At 41.6% G+C, this 18,638-nt stretch overlaps 1 protein-coding gene across 1 annotated transcript in view; it reads right to left on the bottom strand.

The window, feature by feature from the left end:
* Positions 1-17,528, bottom strand: part of ST5 (suppression of tumorigenicity 5) — a gene marked incomplete at its 3' end in the record, with an annotated part of 71,614 nt that extends 54,086 nt beyond the window's left edge. The window contains exons 1-2 of the mRNA XM_009879126.1: positions 17,449-17,528; positions 1-1,218 (exon numbers count right to left, since the gene is read on the bottom strand). Of these exons, the coding sequence (XP_009877428.1) occupies positions 1-1,218; positions 17,449-17,528 (1,298 nt within the window). The remainder of the gene's footprint in view (positions 1,219-17,448) is intronic.
* Between the last annotated feature and the right edge of the window lie 1,110 nt (positions 17,529-18,638).

Raw genomic sequence — 18,638 nt, 5'->3', positions numbered from 1 at the left:
CTATTCTGGGATTTTCTGTGAAAGCGCGACTCTTTCTTCTGCCTTCTGGTCACAGGGGGTGCAGGGGTGGACGGGAGGGGAGGAGGAGCAGCAGGTGTAGGAGATGGAGGTAGGCCATTGCTTGGTTTACCTTTGTGGGTTTTGTCTGCTTCATATTCAAAGGTGCGTTTGGGCTTGGGGACAGGATTCACCGTGCTGTTAGCCGGGCTTTCGAGGAGCAGTTTAGGGCCAGCTGAGTTTGCAGTAACTCCCTGTTTTGTCTTACTGCTTTTCTCAGCCTCAGTAGGTGTTTCTGGTTCACTCCCCGAAATAACACTCCCTCCCTTGCTATCACTTAGGGTTTCGCTCAGTCCCTCCACAGTGCTCAGAGTCACAGAAGTTTTCCTCCCTTTATCAACACTGTAACAGCTACTGGGCAGCTGGGGGAGGCCTCTGCCCGGCTGCTCTCTCAGCGCCTGCTCAATCTTCTGTATTCTGTTGAGCACGGCAGAGGACTCTTTCCTCACGTGGCCCTTGAGGAAAGCGGCAGAAGGAGGCTCACTCCTGCCTGGTCTCTTTTCAAACCGATGGCAGGAATCTCTGTCCAGCAGTTCCTCCTCCTCTGTTTCCGGGTAAGAGCACTCAGAAAACGTTCGGCTCATTCTCCTGAGCCCTTTGAAATCAAATGTCTTCTCGCTGCACGGAGAGGTCAGCACGCTGGGGCAGCTCTCACTGCCCGACCTCTCCCCAGCGTCCCTCTTGTCCACACACACGCCCATCCTGGGGGACGTCTCCCGGCGGCACTCCCATTCTGTGATCTTCTGCCTGATGTCCAGCGCCTGGGAACGGACGCTCGCCCGGCTGACGGAGAGGTTCCTCAGGTTGGTGGCAGTGCCCAAGGACAGAGTGCTCCGGGAGAGCGGATGGCTCCCTATTGCTTCCCCATCCGGAGCCTCTTTTGGACTCTCCTTTTCATCCTCAGCCTTGAACACAGACAGCCTTTTATCCAAAGCACCCACACTGATGGCTTTGAGAGGGTGGCTTGGGGAGTCGGTGTCCGACGGGCTCGTGGAGGTGCTTCGCAGCGTAGACGTGCGACTGCTCCAGTCCTTGAGGCGCAGTCTGGAGTTGGAGACTTTGGTGAGCCGAGCAGAGTGGCAGGAGTCCTCACTATCGCTGAGGGGGTAGGCTGGGCTTCTTCGCGGGGACAAAATAGGCGGTGGAGAGACTGACTGACACCTAGAAGCAGAAAGAAATAAAAAATCAAGTCCTTGGGGAAACTTGAGTTATTTGCCAAATTTCTTCTGGCTGCAGGCAAAGCAGGAAATGTCTGCATATGGCAAAACTACTACCAAAGCATCACTAAGACACATAATACTGCTCAGCCACAGAGTCGGGCGCTGAGGGGTGGCAGCAATTAACTGATGTCAGTGATAAGCTGATGAGCAGGGCATTCAGCAAGTCCGAAGTCAGTTTTCTCACCTCAGTTTGACCCCCAGCTTTTCCAGGTTTCCTGAGTTTAAATACAGCTGAGATTCTCACAGCAAGCCATTTCCTTGAATGCATATGCCACCTCCAGCAGAATAGATCCCCGGCCGCCCAGATTAAAGAGGCGCTCTGCCGGAAGATGAGACTGTCAGGGAGAAAATTCCCACTGCAACAAAAATGGGAAAGACTGACCCACAAGGAGCACAGTTTAACCACTGGCTGCAGAGAGCAAGTCAATTCAAAAAGATGTCAGTTTTTAATTCCTAACACCTAAAGAAAAGTACTGCTGCAGTATTCTAGCCACAGCATTTCAAATCCCTGATACGTACAATAAACTAAATAAAACAGTAAAAGGAAGACCTGTTTTGTCTTTGGTCCAGTGTTGTGGCCAACAGATTAAATTCTCCTTATCAAACAAAAGAATATTGCAGACTGAAAAAACATATTAATCTGCTCTCATTATGTGCTGAAAAATACAAACTAGACAGAAAGGTCCCAGCGTTACCCTGGAAAAACCCTCAAAACAAATTTTTGCCATGGTTTGCAAAATGAGCTATTGTTACTGGGGTTTTGCACATTGCTGCAAAGACTTTTAAGAACAAAAAGACGAAAGGAAATTAAACAACACTGATGAGGCAACAATCAGAAAATTAAGCCAAAATCATGTCAAAAAGCGGGTTTACTGCACTGCCACAATACATACATACAAACTACAGCAGAAATTATCATGACTCTTTTAATCCCCAGCAACCTTTCTGCTCCTAACAGTTCAGAAAGAAGACAGACCCAAAAGTAATGCCTTGCACATGCAGTCACATTTCTGTTCAGTGAGGATTGTGGACAAGATTTTTTTTAACAAACTCTACAGTACACACAAAATCCAAATGAAAGAACTATCTGATGAAAAGAAATCATGGGACCAAATGTCTCTGCTATAGCAAAGGGAGAAAAAGATTCAGAAGGTCCCTGCTGCTACAACAGTTTTCGCTCCAACAGCCAGCCAATACCTACAGGCACAGGTGCCAAGTTCTCTGCATTAATCCAAAAATCCAGAGCACTGGGACAATTTAGGAAAAATTTACTTTTGACACTGGAGATACTCGCCTTCAACACATCCACAAACCAAAGAATCCACAAACCATCAGAATTCATCTGTGTTCCCTACAGTGGATAATTTGCAAGCAAAACTCAGAAAAATCACACGATGAAATTATCACAAAAGAAAATTTTTGTGAACTCTCTTTTGCAAAGTCCTGCGATAATCAAACCTTTTTTGGCACAGAAGTTGCACTGTGTGGTGTCCTCTGTTTCTCCGCTGTTTCAAAAAAATAAATGTGCCCACAGGAAAATGAAAAATCTCATGCCAAAATCAATGGTAAAGATCCCATCAACACTGCTTAAAGTTTCCTCATTTCAGGACAAAAGGACTTGTGTCAGAATACACTCTTTTCAGCCTAGGAGTTATATCCTGCCGTTCTATACAGCCTTAGACAGGTTTCTTAAGAGGTGACAGATGATGAGTAGGTTTGGCTGGTTGTTGCAGTAGCTTGTAGTGAATTCCCTAAAGTACCTTGGCCTACGTACCTTTGCAGTGCCTGAAGGTGCAACCTAACTCAGGCTCCTCAGACTTGGTGGGGTGCCCTGTTTTTTCATTATTTCTGCCTCATCTATTGAGATGAGTTTCATATCACAAAGCCAAAACTTTGTACTGTTCTTAACACTCGTTTAGCTTGGATTCGAGATCACTTTCTCCTAATGTCCATAAGTGGTGCAGGCCTGCTCCAGAGCTGCACGGACAGTGCTCTCAACGAAACAGGTAACACCCAGTGGAAATCTATTTTATGTATAAAGACTACAGCCTCCACTGTGGCCTTTGAAGTACTTAGAATACCACAGAAAAGAAAAATATTCTATTTTACGATGCATTATGCTGTAAATTTAAGTAATCCAGACAGAAGCCATAAGACTAATTCAACAAGGAAGAGAAACAAAGCTTTGTTTGTATGGCTTCAGGCATGTGTTCTCTAAAGGATAGTGGAAAGTAACAAAATGGTGGGGAGAAGTCCAAAAGCTGATAATAAAATGATCCTCCTCGAAAAATCTTACTTCCATTAGAAGAATATTCTCTTGAAGGCACAATAGTCCCACAGATTTTAAAACCAGTGTTACCAGTAACTAAATAACTTGCAATCTTCCATACGAAGATAGTGAAGCAAAATGTTTTTATTGATGTTTTCTACATACACAATGATACATGGAGAATCTTACAAAGCACATCATTACATGCACTTTCGAAATATTATATATAGACAGCATAAATAAAGTTTATGGAATTAAGTTTAGGTTTCTTAGAAAGTTCACTTGAACAGCATCGTCTTCTGGGGCAATGACATTTCTTTGAGGATGTCAGTGTTTCACAAAACTCCTTGGAACAAGTTGCTCTGATTGCCTGCCCGGTAAGGGTGTCCTTCCAACACGCAGCTTTAAGTGCGGCTCTCAAACCACTGGCAAGTCAGCAGTGAAGTACAATCTCAAAGGCAAATCACTTGCCCAGCAGCCACGTCTTGTAAACAGGTCACAGACCCTGAAACTACCTTCCCGGTGGGACTTGTTGCTGCACAGCGAGGGGAGCAGTCAGAATTTGAGAGGTGGTTTCCAGCCCTCTAGACCATGCTTAGCTCTACTGCTGTGAGTTGTTCCCTGAGAAGTCAGCAGAATTACGTACAGTAGAAGAAAACTGATAATATCAGTCACAGCCTGTAGGATTTTGAACTCTAGGTACAATTGATCTTTAAATTATTGTCTCTTCTCTCCAGTTTCTTTTTTTCTGATCCAAACATAGAAAACACTTTTAATTTACGAAAACTGTAATTCTTCAGGCCTGCCCTCAAATAAAGGTATGATTTCCACGGACCAATGTATATATTCATATTGTTTTCTCTAATAAATGCTACTATCTACAGGCATTCTTTCACCAGTTCCAGTGAACACCTGTAGATAACAGTGGAGCTGTATCTCATCTGCACCGAAAACAGAATCACTCGTCACATTGCTCTGAGATAATTTGCTCCCTACTCGTGATAGAGTACAAGATGGAAAAACTAGATTCCTGCTCTATTTCCAAGGCCTCTAGCAAGGCTGACTTGTACTAAAAATCTACGGTGATGGAGAAGGGTTGGTTCTTGGTGCCATAAATGCCTGAGCCATTAGGCTGTATCTGACCCGAAAGTCAGAAAGTCTCAGATTTCGGAGAAGGCACCAATCTTCTCCTATGTGCAAAACATGGGTGTTTCCATTGCCAAACATCAGCTCCTGAAATGAGGAGAAATGGGTGCAGAAAACACCCACAGCTTCAGGACAGAGCTTTCAGCAACAGGAGGCAGCCAGAGTGGTGGCCAACGAGCTGGCTTTATACATCTTTTGGAAATCAGAGTACTGGATAGCAAGAATGTGCCTTTATTGAGGAGTTTGCATCCATGATCCACGTGCTTTTTAGGAACACTAATAGCAACAGAAAAATGCATTTCAGACCAGCGGTTAAAGGTGGGTGGAGGGCCCTTAAGTGACTTGTCTTGAAAGAGTTTCAGGGCTCCTAATGCCCACTGCCCTGCTCTGACCTCTGAGCTAAGCAGCTCAGACTCCACAGCGCTTTCAGCTCTCCTGAAGCATCAGGGGTGACTCCACAGATCACCCTGTGATCTTCAAGAAAGACAAGTTGGCAGAAGCTGCTCAGCGATCCTTCAAATCCTTTTGCAAATCTCATCTGCCCTGCTTAAAGCAGCAATTACAGAGTAAGATGACAGTTTTTGGCTCGCTGAACCAGGGAATTCCCTACTTCAACATGCTCATGCTCGGTAGACCATTTACTGAAAAAAGAGCAAGAAATATGTTGACAAAAAAGTTCTGGGTCTTTCCAGGCTGCTTTTGGTGAGTTCCCATCATCTGACAGTAATACTGATGTTTGGTGAGCTCATGCAAAGTCACAGAGCACCGCTTTTATTCCTCTGGATGCCATCCCCATTTTTGCTAGGAAAATATTGTTTTCCTTGTATTTTATTTAGGTTTTCTGCTTATCCCTGATTTTTCTCAGGGCATTGTGCCTTTTCATCAGAACAACATAACCTGTTTCAGAGTGGTGATGAAAATGTCAGAATCAGCTGTGACTGTAAGCGTGTTAGTTTGTGTAGTGAGCACATTTGGACAGCCACAAAAGACTAGAGACTTCTTGTAGCTCTAGTCAATATTTAGAGAGATTTGAAACAAAAGAAACAGGAATTTCTTCTCGCAAGAACAGCAAAACTTAGGAAGAAGACACAACTTACTGGATTCTCAGAAGGGTACTTCCAAGTGTAACTTCTCACCATGTTAGAAAGCTGTACTTGCATTTTTGTATTCAGATTAAAAGGGGATTGTATTATGGGTTCAAACATGACTTCTACCCATAATTCAGGACACAGAAACAAAAATGAGGATTCACATTTTTTGAACTGAGCAAGAGGCAAGATGATGTCCACCCAAAGGTAGACCCTTGCATGGTCAGACTGTACCAGAGTGGCTCAGCAGCACAGAAAGGTCCCCTGAGTAAGGAGCAGCTCCTTCTTGGTGTCAGCCACCGCAAGTGTGATTCAACGTGGTAATGAAACAAGTAGAACAACTTGTTGTATCATGCCTCTCCCTTGGAAAGAAAGCCATGTAAGTAGCAACAGAACACCCCCTCTTCCACCAGACTCTTCAGGATTTTCAAGCTCTCACCAGGACTACGGCTTAAAATCCCCCAAAATCTGCATTCCAGACAACCTCTTCCCTTCATTATTGACTTTGAGATTGTGATAAAAACAAGACAGAAAACACTTTCCAAACTGAAATGTGAATTTGCATTATAAGACTGTTTGAAATACGCTCACTTTTGTGAACATGTGCCAACAATGGAAAGGTCCCAGCATTTTGAGAAAATGAGGCAACAAAATCAAAGTGGATAAATATCACAAAATGTTTAAAGATAGAACAAAAATGAAACAACACATTTTTCTGTTTGTACTTCTAAAGTTATTTTGCCCACCAAGGAATTTTGATACTTTCCATTTAAGTAAGAATTGAGATCATATCAGAACTAGTTACAAAACGACAGACCACTAGGAATATGAAACAAAAAAAGAGTTTAAGCTTTGTCTGCTGTTTTTAATAGCTCTAGTTTCTGTACTCCCAAGAAATACCGAGTTAATGATAACAATTATGGGACACATTCGTGAGTGCTGTGGTGAATTCCTATGCATAAAATCTCTCCCAAGCCCTAGCTCTTCATAGTCGATTCGTGAAGAGAAGTACACGGAAACATAGCTGAACTGTGTTTTTATGGCTTAGAAGCAAAACTCCTGATTTACACCAGTGAAATTCAGGAGTCGTTCTGCCAAAGTAAATTACGTGAAATGGCAACTATGCTCTACAACTGTACAAAAAAAGGGCAAATAAATCCAAGCTGATGAGTCAGATTCTAAATACTTGAATTAGATGGGATCTGTAAAGCAAAGAAAGCAGGAAAATCAGACAATGACAAATGACTGTAACATAAAACGTCATCTATCAACGTGCACTAGGTACATGCCTTTGCCAAGAAATTTCTAAGGGCGAACAAGATAACAGGAAATTGTGAAATTATCTAGACTGAGAGGGCTAGATTCCTGGCCACTCTAGATTTATGGCAGTCTTCTGCTCTGTTACAAGGGAAGTGCAGGATGATTTTTATACAATGCCATGTTTAAGCCTTTTTCACCCCCTCTGCTCAGATACAAATCGCTACCCAAAGCACAGAAGATTGACTAGCCTGGGCTGCACCTTCCATCGCAGTGATCAGAAGCTGACTGCTCACCGAAAAAAAATCAAAAGCAAGAACTGAAATATCAGAGAGCCATTCTCTCTTTTCCACTGAAGTACAGTGCACTGGTTTCGTAGGACTGTGCCCATTTTCTCCTCAAGAATAATAATTCATGCAATAGGTATTTCCACTGTTAGGCATTTTTATTATGTTCTAGATTAGGCTTAAGTCTCACCCGCTTTCTTAAGATCTTGGGAGTTTCGCTGGAGAGAGAGAGTGGCAACATAGCAATTTATAGCATTTTCTTAAATCAGGCAAAATGTGTAAACTCTTATTTATCTATTTAAGAACTGCCAGTCCTTGAAACCTGTTCTTTAGCAACATGTCTAAACATGACTGTTCAAAATCCCAGAGTGTTGTATGGAAGTTCTCAGGTTTGTTTTATAAAGCACAGTTGATTTTTCAACATGCTTCTTTATCTGCTCTGGAATCTCAAAGCAATAAACTCTGGGCAACTAATTCTGCCAGAGCTTTGCAAGTTTTCTGCACTCACATGCACACAATTTGGGAAGGGTTAAAAATGATTTCTTATAAATTGTGGTGATTAGTTTTAACATGTAAGAGGCCATTCTGGGTTTTGGAGACCTCCAAATCTGGAATTCTGGTTTGGAAAAGCTGTGGTAAAATAGGTTCCTCCCTTTCACGCTCTGACAAGTCAGAAAATCTTACAAGGTCAATGTATACCTTGCTGAAATACTCCAGAACTAAACTGAAGGGATCTAAACTGGAAGCCAAAAAGCCCTCTGTCCTGGCTGCACACTAATCCAGAATTCAGCTAAGCCTGCTTTACATATAAATGAACTTTTAGGTCATGCAAAATCTCAGAGAGACCTAAGAAGAAATATCCAGTAGAGACAGAAAAAGAATGGAAATTCAGGACTCCATCCCACCTTTAGTAACCACTCTCAAAGTTGTTTTCAGAACAAATACAAAGTTTATTCTTTGCCTCTCAGCATCTAAAAAAGCGGAAGGGAGAAGACACGGTTGATAAGTAAAATTTGACTCATGGAGGTGCTGAAGCAAAGAAAAAGGAAACATGTGGACACTTGCTGCTTTCTCAGATACCAGAAATACATGCTCAAGCAATATGTAATACTTCACATATTTGGAAGAAACGGCTAGCACAGACTGTCGACACTGTTCTGGTATGAGGACAGACTGAGGGTTCAAACAGCATTTCAGACAGTGGCACTGCCTGCCATGACTTACGCTGACCTGTAAGTTTTGAGCCGACGTCCCTCCTATCATCACATCCAACCCACCCAAACCTACACCACAGCCCAGAGCTGCACTGCCTGACATTCACAGGCACACTCTGTTTACACACACTGCGGTGAGAGGAGCAACAAAACACAATTATATGTGAAATAGCATAAAATATGTATTAAGGCTCTATCCTGTATACATCAACTGAGCCTACAGCGTGTCATCTTTGGAGGCTGCATCCTGCCTCTGAAGAAGCCCTCTCTTATCACCATAATTTTCTTTAGTGGCTCTAACCTTATGGAATGCAAAACAAATCCCAGCTCTGACATAATTTCCATAACATGACCTTTGGTACACCTTACAGTGTGCATAGATTTGTAAAGATTAAGAAGAAATTGAATACTTTGCTTGAATTTAAGAGAGAATTTTCTTTTGGTTTCACTGACGGCCCTTTTTCATTCACTTTCTTTAAATATCTATGAATCAGGGTTGATTTTCTTCTCTTATGTCAGCACAAATCAAAAGTTATCAAAGAGAAGCTGCTAAAGATGCAAAATGATGCAAAACGTTATAGGAAGATTTAAGGCACTGACCTAGTGCAAATAAACACTTATGAAAAACAGTTTCAGTGTAAGTAACATTTGCACTATAAATTAGGTTACTGTATCTGACTGATTACTGTGTGCTTCACTCTACTATGTTTAGCTAAATAAGCCAGGAAAATAGGAAAATGTGGGGGGCCGTTCCCAAAATTCAGTGTCTCATGGAAGACTTTGCCACTCAAGAGTTGTTGGAGATTTTTTTTTAGTTGACTATAGCTTTGAAAAAAATTTTTTATCTATTTGTTCTCCAATCTGTTGTCAGACACACATAAACTGAAAAAGAAAAAAGAAAAAAGAAAAAAAAATGAAAAAAGCTAAGCTATAACTTGCAATGCTTGTTACTATCAATACTTATTTACCAAATAAGTATTATTGTCAAATTTAACTCGATCAAAACACTACATCCGGCCCTAATTCAGTTTCACTGGCCATCAGCCAGTACTCGAGCACTGCATACACCAGTACTGAAAAGCATGATCTAAAAAGGAGTGTCCAAAAGATTCAGCCATTGGTCTCACTCTGCTTTTTACTGACCATAACCATCAACAGCAGCAGAGTTAGGTCAGGGGAAGACACTCCCCATCACTTTCTTCACCATGATCAAGGGTAACATAAATGTGAACATTACTCACCCGGCTGAAATGAGACTCCCGAACCACATTTCATCACCACACCTACAAGTGCTGTGGGATCTCAAGCCTAAATTTGGAATCAGGACAGTATCTGGAGGATTTATATATCTTCTATAAACATTTCATTCTCACAAGACCTTGGCTTCTTATAAAACTGTGGATTTAGTTTTACACTCTTCGGTTGGCCTATTAGGTTTTAAAAGGAGCTGGCCAATACATCTTATTTTTCATATATTATGAGAGAACATGCATGTATTATAATCCTGAGGATGAAAATGTTTTGCTACCACTGACATGAAATAAAGAACTGCAGGTTTTACTGAAATTAAGGCAACTAAACTTTACCTTAAAGAAACTAAAACCACATAGACTTTTTCTTCTATCCTCCATCCTTTCTTTTCAGGACAGAGCAAAAAATAGACCTCATGTCCCTACAGGAAGATACACAGACAGCATCAGACAAAGTATCACAAAGATTAAAATGTTACCAAGCAAATGAGGCAATACCAACATCTCTGCACAAGGCAGCAAGAAAAAGCGACTCATATTTACAAGCTCATCAGCTGCAAAAATATCTCCACACTAAAGACTACAAAAGCTAACAAACTCCTCGCAGTTGAAGCAGCAAATTGAAGTCCAGATTCCAACCCTAAGTTACATCCCCGAGAGCCTCACAGAGTTTGACCTGCAATACTGATTTTTTTCTTGAAAAGCACAAACCTGTAAGACTTCTGCTATTTATTCAGTGGGAAAAAACCTCACGCTGTCTTATACCCTTGAAAGTCAGTTTGTTAGAAAACGTATTTTAAAAAAAAAGAAAAACCAGGCATGAAAACCAACACAAGCACTGCATTTAACACCAGGTTGCCACCTCAGCAGTTGGCCAGCATTTAGAAAAGCACAGTCATTGTAAGCCATATTCAGCCTAGGTGTAAGTAAGTACGGCCTTTCTCTAATGGACTAACACTTTCTGTAAAATAAAACCAAATCAAGACTAGTATGTTCAAAGCATGCACCTCAAGTATGCCAGAAAAAAGGTGTCATTGCTCACACACAGTCATGCAGGGACATATGGGGATGGAGGGAAAGAGAGCAGTGACAGAACGCATGGGTACGAATACTGCTGCATAACTTAAAAATCACCTCTGAGAATTAAAGAGGTAAAACCGCAATCTCCTCAGACTAGAAAAGAAACATGCACTTAGCCATGGAAAGAAGTTGTGTTTTGTCTGAGAGCAAAAGGGGTAGCTAGGGAAGGAGGAGAAGAAAGGGTCTGTAGAAATAAGTTTTAGTCCCACAAAGTCCCTTGGCGTATACGAGAGGTGCAAACTCTGGAAGTTAAAACCATTCCCATCCCTGTCCTTAGAAAGCAGAAGGCTGGTGTTAACTTCTTGCCTCTGAGTAGAAAGCTCATCAGCTGCAAAACTGGCTATAAGAAAGCACATTAAAGAGCTCAGTACTATGGCACTTCATGCTCTTGCTCCTGCTTTATTTAGTTTCCTCCTCTCATGCCTCTGACAAGTACGCAACTATCCCTCACTGTGATCACTACAGCCTGCCGGTCCCAGACTTACTCTGAAGCTCTTCCCTTCTGAAGAGATGTGGAACAGACACGGATGAATCCTGCTTTCAGTCTCTCGTGCTCTGCTGTAGCCTCAGTGCTTCCTGAACGCTGCCTGCTTCACTTGTCAACCAACGAATGACACACAATCTGAGTGCATTTGTCAAACCTCTGTACCTTTGTATGCTTAAAGGGAGGAAACTGGCATTAATGTTTAACAAAACTAACAGAAGCAAAGCCCTTCTCTGCAATCTGACACACTGGCTCTGAAGGGACAGGTGTACAAGAAATCTGGCAAGCCAGAAGTTTCCTCCTAATTGCCCACGGCTTGGAAAAAAATCCTGTTTCATTTGCGCTTTTATTTTAGAGTTGCATGGCGCAACACTTTACAATTCATTCCTAAACTTCTGAACTGAGGCGATCGAGCTGCCTGTTACTAAAGAAATCAGAGAAGCTATATCAGGTACCAAACTGCGCACACAGGCACAGTGAACAAGGCTGCCAGACCCAACACGTATCGAAGTCCACGCGGGTGACAGGAAAGGAAGAGGTTAAAAATCCACACTAAAGCGCTTTCAGGTCTCTGCCAACAGTTTCAGACAGACACAGGCTATATCTGCCATCTCCCCTGTTTGCCTGTGTTGACATAAAGTGGCAAATTGCGGTGGGTAGAGCAGCTTGATCACTGGGCATTTGTTCAAGCGTTGGTACCGCAAGGCCTCTCACAGCCCCAGCCCTGTGCAGCCGTGCCGCTGCTCGCTGGCATAAGCAGCCTGCGGCACAGAAGAAAGAAAAGGTGAGTCACCTGGAGCTACTGCGCTCTTATAACAGGAGGGTCAACCAACACTACCCATACCTGGAGAATGTCAACGCTACCCCATCCCAGTCGGCAGGCACGCCCTGCACCAGCAGCCCAGCCCACCTGTCTGCGGTAGCTGGAAAAATCCTTCTGGGGGTTTGCCAGCAGGATTTGAAACACACAGCATTTCTATGCTACTACCACTGCAATAATTCTATTTTCACACTTCAAAGTTATGCTGATACCTGGAAAAGATTACTTCTTAGAAATTCTGATCCAAAATTGGTTTATTCTACGGATGCAAAAGGCCATTTCCATCTATAAGCTGCTGGTAATTGTCAAGAAGGTGTATTTGCTGTAGAGCTACAGTATTGTGGATGGCCTATGCTGAAGAAGTTGCCTCGTTTTATAATCCTAACATTTTATTGTTATAGCTGAGGAGAAAACAAATTAACCCTTTTGATTTGCTCCAGGGTTTTTCTACAGCTCACTCATAGTAAAAATATTAAGACATATATGCATTAGCGCTCATCAATAAAAGACGAAATACTTCTTTTTTTCCCACCTTCTACCTAACTGTTTTCTATATTGCCTTAACAAAGTGCTTTAAGAGCAACAGTTAGGCACTCTGGAAAACATTCCCACATCCGGATAATAACAAAATTGCAGGGCATTTTTAGATGCCCAGAAAAAGCAGTCAGGTTGTCACAGGAACTGTCACTCCCACTGACTACAATAGAATTTTATGAACTGGCTCAATGATTTATTTTGTTAAAAAACCCAAAAAGATATATTTGAACATCATATCTTCCACAATGGTTACATTTAGCTGTGCTTTCAACACTAAAGTTCATCCTACAAGATGCCTGCACCTTGCTGCCTGTTGTTCAACAGCTCCAGTGGGTGAATATCCACTACACTGCCGTGGCACACCCCTGTCTTAAGACCCTGTTTTAGGGCCAGTTCTATATACAGGAGCTGGTCAAAACAGAAAAATCTGAGTGTGTGATGTGAATTGTGACAAAAGTTTTGAAAAAGCCACATCTAATGCAAAAGATAAAGATGGATGACCTGAAAGCCCTATGCATAGCTAAAGTCTACAGGCACTACAGGCAAGTTCTCAGGTCTGCGCTGACAGCAACGCTACAATAATCGAGAGCTGCTGCTTTCCCACCAAGGGCTCTCACTAACTCGGCTCTACCTCAAAGTCTCCTAGCTACTATGGGCATTTTGATATGTATTTATTGTAATAACATGGATGGCACCTGCTATTTCCATTTAGCTCCTATCTTCCTGCTTGCAGGAAAATGCTTACAGTTTCATTTGCTTTTAAAGAGCATTTGTTGTTAATGTTCCTCAAGGGCAAATATAAGGGTGACGCTCAATATGGAGACTGAGTCAAGCCCTTAGCTAATCTCCAGTTTCTGTACATATTACCTAGTGAAGAGTTACTATGCTATTTAGACAATATTCTGTGAAAAGACTGTAAGGAAGCTATGTCAATGTGTTTCTTCCTTTAGCTTCCTGTACAAACTGAGAAATGCACAATAATTCACTTTATTTTGTTAGGCTCAGATCTTCCTTCCAATCTTACTCTTTACAAATTCTGTTACATCTTCTTTTAATTTCTGTTTTGCTCAAGTAGAAAATATTTTTTTAGGATAACTAAATAGTGAGGAAACTGGTAAGAGAACACAGACTCTTTCATTTCTAAACCACTGATTCAAATCCAGACTGATTAGGGCACAAAATGGAAATTGTTCTCCCATACTGACGGCTTTTCAACAGCTCAAGTCTAAAGAGATGAGGGTCTTAGATCAGCTCCCAATGAACAGATACAGAACATGAAACATTGTTAGCACTGCTCATGACTTGTATCTTTGTTAGTCTTTTCCATGAGACTGCCAGCATCTTCCTGCAGAAGGCAACAGATTTTCATTCCTAAGAACAACTTCCTCCAGATAAAAATTATATATTGGCATTACCATGTTAAAATGTTTTGCATATGACTCTTGTTCTATAGCCCTTGTGGACTTCTGTCTCACTTCTTATCACCACTGAAAAAACAAATTCACTTAAGACTCCTGCTCTTATTTTACTGACATTGCATTGATGGGGACTCCCATAAGTGTTTTAACAAGTATCTTGCTCATTACTTTTATTCGCTATGTTGCAGTACAGTAAAAGCACTAAAAAGACAGCAGAAACATTTCCAAATCCATGCAAAGGGTTTAACATATTTTTCAATCCTACCCTACAGTAGAAATGCGTCTTACAATATTTACTCTGTTTCTCATTCCAACACTGCCTGTATCAGGGCAACACTACCTGGCCAGAGCACAGTTCTGCTATTTCCAGCTCTGCATCCAACTTCCAAGGTGGGACTCATACATCAAGCACAGCTGACACCACAGAAAATGTTGGAGGTAAAGGGAAATTCTATCATTTACTTAAAAATACATTGGAAGAAGTGTGTATCTCCAAAGTCTGAAAGTATGTACACTTCATGCCATATCCTCAGATAAAGAAATGCACATCAATGGGCTTCTCCAAAGAAATAAAACACTTCCCATACTCCAGTAAGATACTGCAGCAGGTGAGAAGACTCAAGTTAAGTGTATAAAAAAACGCCTGGAGATCCTGAGTTGAAAGATGGCATATGAGCCGGAAGTGAAAACATTAGGAATGATTTACAGAAGTTATCATAGAATCACAGAATGTTAGAGGTTGGAAGGGACCTCAAAAGATCATCTAGTCCAGCCCCCCTGCCAGAGATCAGGATCACCTACAGTAGATCGCACAGGAACGCGTCCAGGCAGGTTTTGAATGTTTCCAAAGAAGGAGACTCCACAACCTCCCTGGGCAGCCTGTAGCCACATTTACTCTAATCATTTTTCAGCTCTGAACTGATGCTTGTTGCATCTAGCATCTCAGACTAAGTTGCAATTTTAAGATATAGTGATACATTAATATATAATTATTTTGTTCAGACTTTTTTTTTTTCCTCCTTTTCTCTGTTAGACTAGACAGACTACAGGTGTGAAACCTATATTTTGTTAAGAAGAGCATGATCTCATAGACTTAACTAGAGGCCCATTTTAATACAGCACAGTGCTGAGGTGATTTTTAAGTCAGAGCTGGTAGTGCCTTTGCACTGAAGCAAACACAAGATTAGGACAACTGAATTCATTAATTCAAATAAAGTTTCTGCATAAAATACAAAGACACTAGATAAATATTGAATTGTTCAGTAAGGGAAAGCAAGCCACATTGTGGGAAAGAGAGCTACAAGCACTGCTATGCCTTTTTTGATTTCTGTTCTCTAAGATTTCCTCAGAGTTACATGGATCCTCCTAACTATGGTGCAACCAAACCCAGTAGTCATTTGATGCAAAAGGGTCACACACTAGCTGCAAGCATGCCATGGGTTTCTTTGTCCCCTCTTGAAGTGTTAATAAGATTTCACAGAGGTACTTTGTGTCAGAATTGCCAAGAAGTCGCTTTCAAGCTACACAATAAGGTGCTTTCCTAACCTCCTATTCCTTGGTGTTCACCTCAGTGACTCATAAGGAAGGATTAAAACCGTATCCTTGGAGTTCCCAGAAAGCCTCATTTTGTAAATATAACAATCTTTTTGCAAGCTCTCTAGTACTTGCTTCCTATAACTGACTCTGGTTCCAAACACCACCAGACTGCGCCCACTGGCTCAGACCAAAAGGCATTCCTAGTCCTGGCTCTGTCACTGGCCATGACGGTCAGCAGGTGCCTAGAGAAGAGAGGAAGAACAAGAGCAGCACACAGTGCTACTTAACCAGCTGAACAGTCTGTTGACTCACAGACTTTCTTAGTTACTGCAAGAATCTTGATGCTTGCAGAACATGCAGTTGTATAGATGTTTACTTGTACGCACTTCCTTTCCACTGAAGATTTTCTTCCATTATTCAAATTTAAATCCAAGATCTACGAGGCTCTAATTCACAGCCAAAGTAACTAGGAAAGACTACTTCAGACTTTACCGACCTTTGTTTCTGGCCAACAAAAGGCTGAATCAGATGGTGACATGTGTCACTGAAACACACCTTGCTTCTAAGAGTCACAGAACCATTTAGGTTGGAAAAGACCTTTAAGATCACAAAGTCCATCTGAACAGTCTTGCACAATAAACCAAGACAAAACTAGGACTAACATGAAAACAACACTAAAAAGATTTCTTATCCACCAGGAGACTAACACACCTGTGTTACACCAGTATCAGCCCTTACTGAAATTCTACTTCCACAAATTATACAGAAAATACATTTGCAAATTTCCAGATCTCCAATCAAGCCCCATACAAAACAGATGACTGATCAGTTCAAGCGACACTTTGAATATGTTTGCAATAAATTCTGCAAGCCTTAAACTTTTATTACTCCAGCAATTACTCCACTGATTTACAGTGTGACTAAAATGAAGAATCCTCATGGTTGACTCAAATAACATCCTCTTACAGTGTTCCACACAGATGAAGAAGATTACATAAGACAAAATAATAGAGAACTGGTGCATGACAACCTATTCATCTCCTCAGTTGTCACCCAAGTGCCACTCCAAAGATTTTCCTTGGCTTCAGGTCCATACTTGTACTTACAAAATCTCTTCCTGACAAATTCTGATCAAAACAGACGGTGATGATAAGGAAAGACAGTTTATTTGACAGTTATTATCCAATAACTTAGCATCCCACAGTACTAAGCTATTCAGAATGGAAAAGACTTTAAAACAAAAGAGTAAGTCCAAAGTTTACCGAACTCTAGACCCAAGTTCCCAGCACCAATCTGTCTGCACTGATGGAAGGATGATAAACAACTTGAGAATGCCAGATATCATGAGGGATCTGCTTTTAATATCTACACATGAGCCTCTCTTTAGAAATTCCTACAACTAGCCTCTCCTCCCATTTTTTTCCGTTTTGTACTAAGAGATGCCAAAGGCACAAACTAACACACTGGCAACGAAGAAAAGCTGACATGAAGTTATATGGCCAGGAAATCTAGCCCAGATCTCCTGTGGCCTACACAGTGCCTTCCTCATAGGTCCTTTCTTGCAATCACTTTCATCATAACCAGCCAGTAAGCAGAGCTTGACAGAAATATGCCAGAAGCAGATCTTTTCTCATATCTCAGTTCCTCCAATCGCTAAAAAACTTCTCTCAGCCCGGCAAAGCTCTTTCTGTGTCAGAATAGAGGCTGCTTAGCTTGAATAAAGATTTTGTCCCAAACACTGACAAACCTTTTCAGAATCTACAAAGCCTGCAGTTCACCACATACCTATCCAGAGTGTCCTGAGGCACTTTACTCCCTCCGGCTCTGCTGTTGACACTGGCGTTCTTGTTGGCAGTCATGGTCATCTCTGCTTTCTAGAAACGTGGATATCTGCGGGAAAAAAAAAAAGTCAGTTAAGGTTCAACAAGCTCAAACCTCCAAGATAGAAGTACCACAATGTGTAAAGACAGAACTCTGGGCTACTTTTTGTTCTATGAAATGCAGTCAGCTTAGTTCTGATCCTAAGAAACCAAACCTTACTTCTTTACTGCTCCTCTTTCTTTTCCTCAATCGACAGTTGAGTTTATCAGAGCCCAGTGCTACAAAAGAAGATATATTAAGGGAATTAGGTGTATGCTTCAGGTTCTGGCCGGTCTCATGAACAAAGCTTGATACCAAGTTCACAAAATTGGATGCAAGAAAGCGGTAACCTCTAACCTCATGACCTCTGTTGACCATATCCCTGTTTCTCTGGTGTAGAGCACAGCTCTCAGCAGCAATTTCCTCTGCTATCGTTATCACTTGAGAAATGTTTCACAAAATGAGAGAGAAATGTATTTTTATGTCATGGTAAGATTTCTAAAATGTCAGTAGCGTCCCTTGTGAAAGACATTGAACAGTGCTTATTCCACCTGATGCTACAGGAGTTACTTATCAAGGATTCTCGGGTTCTGTTGGCACATGCTCTAGGTGGTTTCTGAGATGCTCCTTAGTTTATGGGCTAAAATATCTACCATGGTTTGCACCACTGCCACATGAGCTCTGACCAGAACTACCAATTTTTACAACCATTAATGGCATCGCTAACACAAATTAAGGAGTATTACAAAACTCCTTGTTTACTCAAACCCACAGTAAGTCCAGACTGCTTGAGAAGCCAACTGCAACGTGATGCTGAAAAGCAAGCTGGGTACTGACAATACACAAAATCCTTCTACTAACAGACCCATCGCAGTGAAAAGGACACTCTCTAAACCACTTTATTCCAAACAGCTTTGTCACAAACACAGTCAGAAAATCTCCTGTAGAGTGCAGTTCCAGAGGCAGAATCAATCACATTGACCACAGACTCCAGGTCTACCTGTTCTTCTCCAATTCCCTCGTGTCTACCAATTTTCTCAGATTAAGCTGAGAATTTTTTCCCAGTTGGTAATACTTTTTCTACACTGAAGTTCCCCATATTCCTCCAGTGTCTT

Source organism: Apaloderma vittatum, unplaced genomic scaffold (genome assembly GCF_000703405.1).
Source record: "Apaloderma vittatum isolate BGI_N311 unplaced genomic scaffold, ASM70340v1 scaffold32731, whole genome shotgun sequence".
Lineage (NCBI taxonomy): Eukaryota > Metazoa > Chordata > Aves > Trogoniformes > Trogonidae > Apaloderma > Apaloderma vittatum.
This window is presented reverse-complemented; position numbering and strand designations above follow the sequence as displayed.